General features: G+C 36.1%; 1 protein-coding gene across 1 annotated transcript; it reads right to left on the bottom strand.

Moving 5' to 3' along the window:
- Nucleotides 1-629: 629 nt before the first annotated feature.
- rab7b (RAB7b, member RAS oncogene family) lies at nucleotides 630-12879 on the bottom strand. The gene is made up of 6 exons (XM_081350043.1): nucleotides 12720-12879; nucleotides 11746-11814; nucleotides 11270-11396; nucleotides 8342-8560; nucleotides 4561-4689; nucleotides 630-1315 (listed from the first exon to the last, which is right to left on the bottom strand). The coding sequence occupies exons 2-6, from the start codon at nucleotides 11796-11798 to the stop codon at nucleotides 1229-1231; spliced, it is 615 nt and encodes a 204-aa protein (XP_081206169.1). The 5' UTR covers nucleotides 11799-11814; nucleotides 12720-12879; the 3' UTR covers nucleotides 630-1228.
- Between the last annotated feature and the right edge of the window lie 1129 nt (nucleotides 12880-14008).

The following is a 14008-nucleotide window of genomic DNA, read 5'->3' as shown; positions in this document are numbered from 1 at the left end:
TCCAAACAAATCGCAATGGTTGACAAGTAGATTTTAAGGGGATGCTTACATTATGATGATGTACTAAAAACAGAAAAGTTTTTAATTTGTATTTTCCACTTACAGACAACACCATTGTCAAAATGAACCCTGTTCACATGGATCTGTGAAAACCTTTAAAAATTCTGCCTCCAGGCCAGTAGTTGGCGATGTCACTTTGTAAAGTAACACTACGCGCTTATAGACTGAACACGTAATACACATGCGCATGACATCACCGTTTTCACAAAGTCACGTTTTTGTAATTTACATGGAGACAATAACGGTATTGTTTTCCAATACTTGCACTTTGAAACCGTTTTCAAAGTCGTGTAAACGGCCCCTACGTGTAAAAAGTAAAATACAATAAAAATTTAGTCATCAAAGCATGTTTTCCACACCTTTTCCCTATATGGACACTGGGAAATATATTGAATCATTTTTATTTATGTCCACAGTAATAAAAAAACGTTTTTTTTTCCCTACTTAAATTTCCTACTGTTTGTTCATATATTTTTACTAAAACATTTGAAATTATGTGAAATGCCAAACTTTTAATTTTCATTTCATTCGTTTTTGAGCGATGGTGCAAAACAATTATTTTGAACAAATTCTTAACACATATCTGAATTTTTTACTTGGAAGTTATTACCAAAAAAAAAAAAAAAAAAAATCAAATCATAACAAATGTTAGTTAGTTTTATATCACAGACAAAATGTATACATTTTTATAACTGTTTAATATATTTCCCAGCCCTATTACATATGTATGCATTTATAACAAATGTTCATTCAGCATAGGAGTGAAACAACAACTAAAAGTTAGAAAATATAAAGGCACAATGAACTAGCAGACAAAAGGAACATTTCGGGGTAAAGAAAAACTTTACAGACAGTACAGACAGCTGGAGTAGTGACAAGGAAATTCTTCGACAGCTGTAGTGATAGTAGGACTTGTAATAAATGCAATGTCAGAGGATATGCAACACACTGGTCTTCCTGTTCCTCGATAGTTCATCATACCACACGTGACTTGGAGTTCAGCAAGAAAATGGATGTTCAGCTTTCACATGTGGCATTTGACACCCTGGAGGTTTCAGAGGAAAAGGGGAGGATGGGTGCTAGAATTACAGGCCTGATCTCTTCCATCTCTCCCTCTCTTCCTTTCCCATGTTGCTCTTTCTCTTCCCTCCCCAGTTTGGTCTCTCCTTCAGCAGCTGCAGCCGTCACTGGTAGACGCAGGTCTGTCATCTCGTAGTTTAATCTGGTCAGGGAAATCATACGTGTCCACAGTCTCCTGAAAGGTAAATTCATTTCAGATTAAGTTTTTTTTGTAACGGCAAAGCCCAGCCAGTTAAACAGAAAATTCTGTGATCATTTACTCGCCCTCACAACATCAAAACTTGTATGACTTTCTTTCTTTCGTGAAAATAAAAAGGAGAGATTTTGCAGAATGTTCACGCTGCACTTTTCCCAGCATACAACATGTGCCATTAAAGTTCACATTACTAATTCACTACATTCCCTTTATTCAGGAGTCATAAAATATCTTTGTGACAAAAAAATACTAAAATTGAAAGTCTCCCTGTAGTCAGTAATTTTATCCCATAAAACTCATCTTTGATCACCAAAATGACACATTTAAATTTTTTTTTTCTGTGAAAACAAATCTTCATGCCTTAAAAATGCTTGAATGTAACTCGACACCCTTGCCTCATTTAGTATATGCGGAATATGCTAATTAGCCCCGCCTCCACTCACTCACGCCAGCTCACAGATTTACTCGGCCAACTTACCGAGGTAAATGCTGCACAACGGTGTCGCTCTTTACCACGCCGGAAACATAATGGTAATTAATATTAGTTTTTTGCATGATCATACAGCTAATAATGTGTTGCTAATGTTACACAAACCATGTTCCCGTTCGCCATCTCAGTCTGCCTTCTAAAAATCACCAGAAATGCTTTGAATAACTCAGAACGTCAGTGGAGAAAGGCATATAGTTCATCATAACATCATAATATACATCATACACCCACAATATTGCTAAATCTACCTGATTTTTCTTATCAACAAAAATATACTGGGATAATCTGGCTTCTCTCGAGACTCCCCTGCTAGTTCGCTGTTAATGATATGCTAAAGCCCGCCGACACGTTGATCTGATTGGTTACAGGGTAGTTTGTGACGTCAGAAACACCAGCGATTTCAAAGCGTGTTTTTGAGACTGTCTTTGATTCACTGCAGTTTTAAGGAGAAAATACTCAGCAATGGTGTTGACATGAATTTGCACATGGTTTACATAGACATATAAACAACATTAAACGCTTGATTTTCACCACAGGGGGACTTTAAGTCTACACATCTCATTCGCATTTCTGAATATCTGACATCACTCGCATTAAATCTGCTGCAATCTGTCCTCATGCAGCATATTTGCATATTCGTGAATGAGATTTAATAAAAGGCAGAGGACAGTCATTCCAGTCTGTTCCCCACACAAAGGTGTACAGGTTTGCTCATGCACCATTGCTTGGAGAATTTTTGCAGGCAAAATCAAGTCATTTCAATCCCTGCAATTGGGCAATTTGTGTGAAAGCGCAAGATTTCACAACCAGTTAAAGTGTGTCACACGGATTCACCGAACTGACTAATAATGACTTTGGTGTGAGCTGTGCTTCATACATCATTACACTACTGACAATAGACAATGAAACTTTATGCCCACAAAATTTTGCTAATGTGACTGCACCTTTAACTAGGGTTGTAACAGTAAGAGATGTTCACTGTATGATAACCATCTCAGAAAGCATCATGGTTTCCAGGGTTTTTGGTTTGAACAAATACTTTATTATAACAAACTTGAAACCATTTTTTATGGAATATGAGTCTCCCTTTTGTAAAAAATAAATAGCTGCAAGCGGCAGACATCAGAGTCTGAGCATATGGATGAATAGCGATCCAGCTGAAACTGATCGTATGACGTGTTTTTTACAGCAACGTTTATCTTGATCACTGAAAGTTAGGGTTTGATCATAATATGTGTGGTGTATGTGTGGACTGAGATGAGATAACCACAGTGGACTTAAAATGAGAAGTCCATGGTGGCAAGATTGTTATGGGGGAAATGAAATGTAATATATAATTTGAGTGGCTTGCCTCAAGATTCGGCAAAAGGAATCCTTTTGTTTGAGGCCCTTAGGGTTTCAGTATAGTTTCCAGACAGTTTCAATAGTGTCGGACGGGGTGTGTCTGAGAGGATGATTGGGATTATCCTGCCGAGTTTCTGACGCCCATACACTTTCAGGGCAGTAAAATAAACAGAAAGAAAATCAGTACAAGCTGTTCATCTCCCATTTGAATTATCTCTCTTTAGATTGGACAAACATAAACCAACTGTCCTTCCTTTTGAACAACATAAATGTGTTGACTGTGTGACTGTGACAGTTAACAGAATGATGGCAATAAACAAAATGATAAATTTGATATAAAATAGGGGTGTAATGGATCTGTCATGTTCTGGGTTTTGTTTCTTGCTCTTGGTTCTCGTCTTGTCATGTGATTCCCTGTTTGTCATGTGATCCTGCCATGTGTCTTGTCATTGGTTAATCGTCTGATTATTATTCACAGGTGTCCCTTGTCTTGTCGTTAGTCTTGTGTATTTAAGCCCTCATGTTTGCTCTGTCTCTTTGTCTAGTATTGCATGTTCTATGTGCCAGATCTGGTTTCTTGTTTTCTAGTCTTGGTTTGTGTTCCTGTTTTAGTTTAGAGTTTCCCATGCCTGTTCATGCTTTTGTTTTGTATTTGTTTTATGTTTGATAATTAAACTGCATTTGGGTTCTATACATCTTTCCTCCAGTGATTTCGTTACAGGATCGTAGTTGATCCGTACAAACCGATCACCAGGGTTCGAAACGCATGTGATGCGCGGGTTAATTGCAAAGTTCAACCGTCATAGAGCGAAAGTTTATGATTTTGATGTGTTTTAGAGATTTTAAACCATTCAAGTGCAAGAAGACACGATAGAGAACTCAATTCAGTACTCGCAAAACTCGCAAAAGAGCACGCAAACAACGAATTCAGTTCTCATTCTTTTTGTGCATCTTTTTGACAGACACCAACATGCAAAATTATGTCAAAATGCCGGTCAGTATCCTGGTCACGCAGTCTCTTATGTCTTAAGTGAATGTAAACAATTGAGAAGGAAAACGGATGCGTATCATTATATTGGACATGTGCATTAGGTCTTAAAGTGACAGGAGCCTAATAAACCTCACTTTAGAGGATTTGTAATAACTTTTATGGTGCTTTTTGTTCTGAAAAGAGCAGCGTGAACATTCTGCTAAACGTCTCCTTTTGTGTTTCATTGAAGAAAGTCTTAAAGGTTTTGAAACAACATGAAGGTCAGTGAAATGTGACAATACACAATGTTTTTAATTTGGGGTGAATCTCTCAAACAAGGTGATAAATTACTGATTATATGCTTATATCAAACAGGATCTAAAGTGAAAGTCAATCTGAAGTATCCTCGACGTTCTGTACCTGTTTAAGTGCATTGCGAGCGATGGTTTGGAAGGCCTGCTCCACGTTAATGGCTTCTTTGGCACTGGTCTCAAAATAGGGGATGTTGTTCTTACTCTGACACCATGCTTGTGCTCGCTTTGTTGTTACCTGTTCAAAATACAAAGGATTTTGGGATGAAATGATGAATTCAATCTGAAAACCTGCCAATCAAAAAATGGCTTACAATTATTTTATTACGTCACTTAATATTTTCTTGATAGGAAAAGTTCTATATTTCTGCAGGTTTAATAAAGTTAGACCTTTTTAAGACTAGGTAAAGAAAATGTATGGAATAAATGGAAGGGAAAACAATATATCAATACATTGGAGTTATATTAGCAACACTTTAGAGTTTTAAAATGCAACTTACAACAGATATCCATTACTTTTCAATACATTTTACAAAAAAAGTAGTTTGTATCGCTCTGCTCCCAAACACTAGAATATGGAAATATCCTTTACTGCAAAAAAGTGCTCTATTTTGTCTTGTTTTTCAGTGCAATTGTCTAAAAAGGCTTAAATCAAGATACATTTGAGCTGCAAAATGACATAAACTATGAGTTCTGAGAAAAGTACACAAATGAAGTGAATTTATGATTAAAACAATAATAAATATCTGCCAATGGGGTCAGAAAAATCAACTTAATTCAAAGCCAAGTTATACAGAAATGTGTTCTTCTTTTAAGCATAAACTCACTTCATTTTGTTCAGTTTTTCAAAACTTCATTTTACATTTGCATTTTACATTGATTTAAAGATGTTTAGATATTTGTATTGGAAAACAGGACAAAAATACTGAGGAAGATATTCATTTTCTTCACTACATGCAACATTAAATGTCATGACTTTGTGAATTTAAGACATTCAGTTCTGAATTAAGACCTTTTTAAGGCTTTAAATTGTGTAAGAGTGAATTAAGACTTTTTAAGACCCGCAAGAACCTTTTACATACAGTACCGTTCAAAAGTTGGGAGTCAGTTACTTTTATTAAGCAAGGATATATTACAATTACATTGATATAAAGTGACAGTATTTGTAATGTTACAAAAAAAAAAACTGTTTCACATGAATGCTGTTTTGAAACTTTCTATTTATCAAAGAATCCTGAAAAAAAAACTATCATGGTTTCCACAAAAAAATTAAGTAGCACAACTGTTTTCAGAAATTTTTCTTGAGCATCAAATCATCATATCAGAATGATTTCTGAAGGATCATGTTACACTGAAGACTGGAGAAATGATGCTGAAAATTCAGCTTTGATCACAGGAAGACATTACAGTTCAACATTACAATAGAAAACAGTTATTTTAAAATTTAATAATATGATTTAATTTTAACTTAATTTTCAACAATATTATTGATCTGACTTACTGACCCTGTTGTATGAGAACTGAACTTTTTTTTCTCTTGCAGAACTGCTTCATAGATGAAATGAACTAATTTAATAATGTTTACAACAGAACTGAACTGACTTCAGCGAACAGCAGCCGAAATGCATCATTTCCTGTTATCTCTGTAAAGCTGCTTTAAAACAATCTGTATTGTACAAAGCGCTATATATAAATAAAGGTGCCTGGACTTGGCATTCCCCGCGCACTGAACTCTGGAGAGCTCCAGCATTATGTCTGATGGCTGCGCAGAGGTCAAGCATTGCGATGCAAACAAAGTTCAAACGATTTCAGTTTTGCCCTCATTTGCAGCTGACCTTTCGAAGCACAGCCCATGATTAGCACACAATCTGCATGACACAAAGATCAAAACAAGATGGCCCGACAGAAGAGCAAAGGCAGATCCTGACATTCAGAGGAAATGAATGTGATTTAATGTATCAAAGCAAACAGCAGGAATTCTGCCTGATCTAAGCTCAAAAACCTGTCTATTTTCATTGCTAACCATGTGTACGTCCAGTTTGCTTGCTATCAAACAACCTTGTTCAATCGCAGCCCAGTGACTCTATCTGCAGCGCTTTTCATGTGGAAACCTCATCGTGTGAAAGGACTTGTCTGCTAAAATTTCTATTTCTGCCTTTTAAATATTGTCAGTTATTTATTGGGTATTTTAACTTAAGCAATTTTATGTACACTACTGATAAAAAATGTTGGCTTGGTAAGTCACTTATGCTCACTAAGGCTGTATTTATTTGATCAAAAAGACATTAAAAACAGGAATATTGTGAATTATTATTGTTACAAAATGAAAATAATTAATTATAATTATAAAATTATATTGTAAAATGTAATGTATTCCTGTGATCAAAGCTGAATTTTCAGCATCATTACTCCAGTCTTCACTGTCACATGATCCTTCAGAAATCATTTTAATATGCTGATTTTCTGCTCAAGAAACATTTCTCATTATTATCAATGTTGAAAACAGTTCATATTTTTGTGGAAACCAGGATACATTTGTTTCAGGATTCTTTAAAGAATAAAGTTAGAAAGAACAGCAGTTATTTGAATTGGAATAGTCTTTACTGTCACTTTTTAGATAAAATTTATGCATCCTTGCAGAATTAAAGTACTATTATTATTATTATTATATGAAAAAATCATACTGACCTTTGGCAGCCATTAAAGGGTTATTTCACCCAAACATTTAAATGATCCCATAATTTACTCACCTTCAAGACATCCTAGGCGTATATGACTTTTTTTTGTTCAGCCAAACACAATCAGAGTTGTATTTTAAAATATCCTGGCTCTTCCAAGCTTTACAATAGAAGTGAATAGAGCCTGAGTTTTTGAAGCTCCAAAAAGCGCATCCATCCATCATAAAAGTAATTCATCCGACTCCAGGGGGTTAATAAAGTCCTGCGCAGTAGTGAGCAGGAAGTAAAGCCGCAAAATCAACGCTTCGCCCTCACTCTCGCAGAATGCACTCAGGGAGAGTGCATTCTGCACACTTTTTTTAAAAATTGATTGCAGTACGACAAGAGGCTTGTTAAAATAAAGTACAATCTCCTCAGTCCTCCGAAGATCCCGAAAATAATGTCCGTTGGTGCTTCAGTGACTACTTCGCTCAGAGAACCTGTCAATCACAGCTGTCAATCATGACGTTACACCACCGCATCACGTAACTAACTAAAAAACAACTTATTTTTGAAACAGACACTTGAACTTACATCAGCGTGATAAAAACGACAGCAAATGAAAGAAACCACCTTTGGAAAAAAGATATTTGAAGTGTAATTTAATTGTTTATTTGGTCTCACACCAAAAGTGAGTGTTAAGTCACTAAGAGTGCTAAGTGTTATTTAGTTGAATAACACGGGGAGGCGGGGCTTATGGCCTATACTAGGACCAGTCACCGGGGGGCGATCAAGACGTTTTGGCTTCACTTTTCAGGGCTTGTGCGGCACGCTTGCTCCTACATCATACGTCATGCGTCGGGTCAGAGGTCACTGTTCTGCCGGAACTCGACTCGCGTCCGGCCGTTACCAGAAGCCAGTGATTACAGTTTAGAAATATGGATATTGTTCTTACAGAAACCCATGGCTTTGCTTCAGAAGGCTTTATTAACCCCCTGGACACGTATGGATTACTTTTATGATGGATGGATGCGCTTTTGGGGCTTCAAAATCTAAGGTACAATTCACTCCCATTATAAAGCTGGGATGAGCCAGGATATTTTTTAATATAACATTTCTAGACCATTGAGAATCTCATAGCTCAAGCACTCGTTCTCCTCTTTTTCAACTCTCTAAAACCGAGAAGTTTATAACCATCCTAGCATTGCCGCTCCCTCTGGTCTGCACACTGACCTGTCGGTTCTCCAGGTCGATTTTGTTGCCCAGCACAACAAAGGGGAAGTTCTCTGGGTCACGTGGACTGGCCTGAATGAGAAACTCGTCCCTCCAGCTGTCCATGGTCTTGAATGTCGTGGGAGCCGTGACGTCATAGACCAGCACGCAACAGTCGGCCCCTCGGTAGAAAGCCACGCCGAGAGACTGAAATCTCTCCTGACCTGCTGTGTCCCAAATCTAAAGGAAGCAAAATCGAATTAGTCACGGTATAATAATACTTTAGCCGCATTATTAACAATGTAGCACAGCCTCTTCAACCTTATTTCTTAACAACACTTATAAACAGAGAGAATTCAATATGGGTTTCATAAATGTATCCATTAGTAAAGTAATCATTCAGTTCAAAAAGAATAACTACATTAATCTTACTGTTGCAATATTAACAAATTATTTTACGGGAATAACTTGCAAGCACTGCTTGTTTGGGCATGAGGGATCTACATCACATGACTGGTCATACAGGTTCGAGAAACATGGCTGGCAAGTCAACACAACATGGACTGTGCTTACAGGGAAAATACCATGGGATTACTCGACACGTCACTAGATGTGACTTATTTATCTCACATGACCAGCATGTTGGATCAGAAAAAATGTTTATATCATCAGAATGAGTGTAAAACATTGAGATGAGATCCTACCGATAAGCTATGAGTAATTACAGAGATTCCATGACTGTATTGCCTATTATGCAGAGCCTTTAACCACATCACATGACCAGAGATGATTATTGCCATGAGGCATTGTGCACAAAATAATGGTTGTTAAGGAAATGACAGAACATGTCATCCTCAGAACACACTGTTCTCTTACTCTTTATGAGCAGTATCCAAACAATTAACATCATAGCTACAATTACTGCTATTAGAGGTGTAAGGGTGAATCTGATTCAAGAAATATTTAGAAAGTATTTTTTTACTCCTAAATCAAAGGAAAACGTATTGAAAATTTATATTTTTCATATACATTTCCATAAGTAATGTGTCACTTTTGGCTTGCACATTTATCTTTACTTTTGTCACATCTGTTCTGTTCATGTTTTACGTTTTCATGTCTTTTATTTTGAAATTTGTCGTAGTCATGTTTTCTGTTTTTGTTGTCATGTGTTTCCATCATGTGATGTGGTCATGGGGTTCCTTTGGTTCTTATGTTTTCATTGGTTTGTCTGGTCAGGTGATTCTCAGTTCTGTCTTGTCATTGGTTTATCGCCTTGATTACTTGTTAGCCATTAGCCTTTGTGTATTTGTCACACTCATGTTTCCTAATCAATTGTCTAGCTTTGTTTGTGTAAGCAAGCAGTCAGTGAGCCTCTTGTTTGTCAGGTCAATAGTGATTCGAGAAACTAAGCTTTTTGAAACTGAAATCAACTGAACCAAATGATTCACATGTTTCGAAGCGCTCGAAATGACGCCTGCTGGTCAGAACAGTGTAAAAGCAGCTGAAATGTCTTTATAACATGTGATTTTTTATTAAATGGTAGGACTTTTTTTGTTCGTTTTATGGAGAGCTTGGTCAATCAGACCAATATGAGACTTTTAACTACAACTCTTCCTTTTTACTATACACATGTCATAGCACAGGTATGTCTGTAAGATGTCTGCAAAAGATCTGTTAATCTGGAAAGCATCTTCTGTGTAAAAACATCTGATAAACGTCTTAGAAAAAGCAGTTTTACATACATTCTAAATCTTAAACATCTTAAGACCTCTTCTATATGTCTATATGACATCTAACAGGAAACATCGTATTGCAAATGAGCAAACACTCTAAAAAATAACGTCTTGCAGATGTAAATGCAGACATCAAATAGATGTCTCTGAGATGTACTTATCAGGGGTGTACACATTTATAACATTGATCCGAAATCAGGTAAAAAAATTCTATATAGACACTGGTTCATGGGTTTGCTAGTGACGAACCATTGAAATTTCTGAACATTTTGAAACAGCTGGTTTACATTGGTTTAAATCACATGACGCTGGCAGTTTGATACGCGCTCCGAATCACTGGTTTGAAACATTGATTCGCAAAGGTTTCAAAGCTTCCCGAAAGCGCCCATCATTTCAAGGTTTATTTCTGCATATGTTCTAGGGGATAATAACATTAATAACAACTCGCCTTTTTAAAATTCTTATTTTATTCCCCTCTAATTTATCATATTACCCGTAAAGCTGCTTAAAACCATGTGTATTGAGCACCATACAAATTAAATGAAAACTTATTTTCAAAAGAAATTATGGCAAAAAAAAAAAAAACATTCCTACAAATAAACTTTTATAATTTTACTTTTTTTTTACTTTTCTTTTGGATTTTGGGAAGAAGTATGCCACTTCTTTGAAAGATACATCCATATAGGAATTAAAATTCCATTTTTTAATGTTCATTTCTTGTCTGCATTTATCTGATCAAAAATAGAGAAAACCGTAATAATGTTTAAAACAACAGTTAACAATTTAAAATAAACATTTTCTATTTTCATAGATTCTAAAATTGTAATGTATTCCTGTGATCAAAGCTGAATTTTCAGCATCATTCCTCCAGTCTTCAGTGTCACATGATCCTTCAGAAATCAGTCTAACATGATGATTTGCAGCTCCAGAAACATTTCTGATTATCATCAATGTTGAAAACAGTTGTGCTGCTTAATATTTCTGTTGAAACTAAGGATTCTTTGATGAATAGAAAGTTCAAAAGAACAGCATTTATTTAAAAAAAGATTGAAAACTGTTAACATTATAATTGTCTTTACTGTCACTTTTGACCAATTTAATGCATTCTTGCTGAATAGAAGTATTGATTCCTTTAAAAACAACAACAACTGAACTGTCGCCGAACTTCTAAACAGTAGTATAAGTGAAATCTTATGAAATAGACATGAATGCAAACCTGCATGGTGACCAGTCTGTCGTCCACCATCACCTCCTTGGTCAGGAAGTCGGCTCCGATAGTGGCCTTATACTGATTACTGAACTTATTATTCACATACTGGTTCATCAAAGAGGTCTTCCCAACTCTGACGAAGACAAACAGGACAAAAGGATTGAGTAAACAATGCTTCAGAAACATGTGCAGCTGAAATCATCATCTTCGAGTCTTGATAACATTCCTCATCAGTAAGATGAGATACTGCAGAGAAAGTGTGATTAAGTGTGAGCAAATTCCAACTGCACCGACACTGATGTTGGAAAGTCAGGGGAATTCCTTGAGTAATGTCAATAGGCAATGATGTTTACATGTGTACAGCTACTTTAAACATAGGCCTACATAAAGAGGACAACGTGTCACAACTGATAAGAGCATTTGAGGTCCATGAAGACTGATAATAACAATCTAAACCTCACTGATGTTGCATAAACACTTACCCAGAATCCCCTAGGATGATCACTTTGAGCAGCACCTTCTTACGAGAAGCCATGATGTGTAGAAGAACGCTACGAAGCAGAGAAGGATATCAGATATCAGACAGAGGAATCTTTATTTTCCACAGATAAATGCTTGACAGGTAAACCGACACTGTGAAAAGCCACTATTTAAATTATAATGCATTTGATTGAAATGAACACTAATGAATGTGTAATATGTCTAGGTAACATTTAAATATTGCCATGAGGTCATAGATGTACTGAGGTCCTTCACAAAGTCAGATGTTTATCATTTAAACAGATGTTGTTTTGGATAGTTTATATATTCATAAGCCTATATATCACAGAGGCTGCAAGAACTAAATCAACAATGACAATCTTTGACAACAACTGTCATTATCGAATGGGTATGTGTTCTTATATAGATTTGTAACGTTCATATTTTTATTTATTACATATTTTTATAGCCTTGAATTTGCCTAATATTTAATGGGACATTAAAGGAACACATAATCAGATTCATTAAAATTTGGTTTAGATGTTAGTTGCAGAACTAGTATGAAGATTTACAATGAACGTAATTTTAAAACGAAGGGAAAGAAGAGCAGTGATCAAACTACACCTTCAGTAATCAGTGGCAGAAGTACAAAGAATTAATTCATGTGATTCATTGAGTCATGTGACGTCACTGCTGTGAAAACATGGCAGTTACATTGTAACAAATGCTTTACTGAAGCGAGTATTACAGAAGCGAAAATCACACGGCCAAATAAACCACAAAGTATTTGTTCTGTGTAACCAAGTAGTTTGTCTGACAAGGACATAATGACACAACAAATACTAACCAGTCAGAACGATAAGCGTATTATGAAGTCAATAAGTGCAAAAACATACAAAAGGCAATTGGGTCTAAAATGATTTAATATTCTATGCAGCAATCACCTTGACAGATTTTGTGAGAAAAACAAATTTACCTTCTTCACGATTACCGTCGCGGCTTGATATTCGCTGCGCGTCCGAATCTTCCGGAAAGCTATTTGACACAAAAATAACCAGTGTTTTTAATGATCCAGAAGCACATCAGCTGTTGTCGAGCATTATATGTTTCTTCCAAGCAGAACAGGACATGACTGTAAAGTCACAAGGGTATGACGCAAAATATTGATGTTCGGATCGTATTTCAGTCGGTTCAATTTAGTGACTCATTCGAGCCGATTCGCAAGGCATTTACTTTAGGGAAAAATGAAAACTATGATGTTGGCGACACGTTAGAGGTTAGAGCGTTTAACAAAACAAAAAAACAATGAATGTAATAAAATGTATTTTACAACAAAATACCGACTTTCGAGAACGAATTTGAGCGATATGTCTCAAACGAATCGGTGACTTAGGTTTGTTTCGAACCGTTTGAAATTTAAATGAACCGTCCAGACGAACCGATTCGCTTAAAAATGAATCGGACTTCCCATTATTAGCTTAAAAGCCCTCCCTCATTTTCGAATGACTCCAAGATGGCAGGAGGAGGAAATTAATTAAACCACTTTTATCTTAGTTTATACAGCATTAAACGTTATATTGATATCTTCTCGCTTTTTAATAAATGAACGTACAACAAATCTAAACAAATAATAATAATAGCCTAAAAAACAGCTTTCCATCACTATTCGCTGGTATCCTAAGTGTTATGGATATGCAGGCAGAAATTTTAATTAAAAAATTAAGCTAGTAAACTTAACGTAATTATACATATTATATCGCAGTTCAAATATATCTGGATGGATGGACACAATTTGACAAGTGAACCAAAAAAAAAAAAAAAGAAAAAGGGGAGGCTCATCCCGTGATCGCTTTTGCCGTCCCCCTCGGTCCCTCCTGGTCCCTCCCTCTGTCATGTCATGTGATTTGCACATTTTGATCATTTGTGTCTAAATTCTGACCACACTTCCTCAATGCCTCACCTAGCCTACTTCCTTAACTCATTTGTACGCAAATACACTAATAGATTCGACGCATTTCGAACCTTTTTGAACGTTATTTTATTTATTTATTTATGTATCGTTTATTTATGTAATTCAGTAGAATTCCACAAGAACGCTACTATGATATTGAAGGCCACAGATGAAATTTTAGGGGTCCTGATGTTGGAAAGCGGCATGGAGAAGCTGCCATGACATGTTGTGATTGATAGGTGTTTCATCCAATGAGCTGAACGTACACCCTAACGTCACCAATGCATTAGCCAATCGAATGTCTTGTAGCTGAC

Source organism: Scardinius erythrophthalmus (genome assembly GCF_964197995.2).
Source record: "Scardinius erythrophthalmus genome assembly, chromosome: 20".
Taxonomy (NCBI): Eukaryota; Metazoa; Chordata; class Actinopteri; order Cypriniformes; family Leuciscidae; genus Scardinius; species Scardinius erythrophthalmus.
This window is presented reverse-complemented; position numbering and strand designations above follow the sequence as displayed.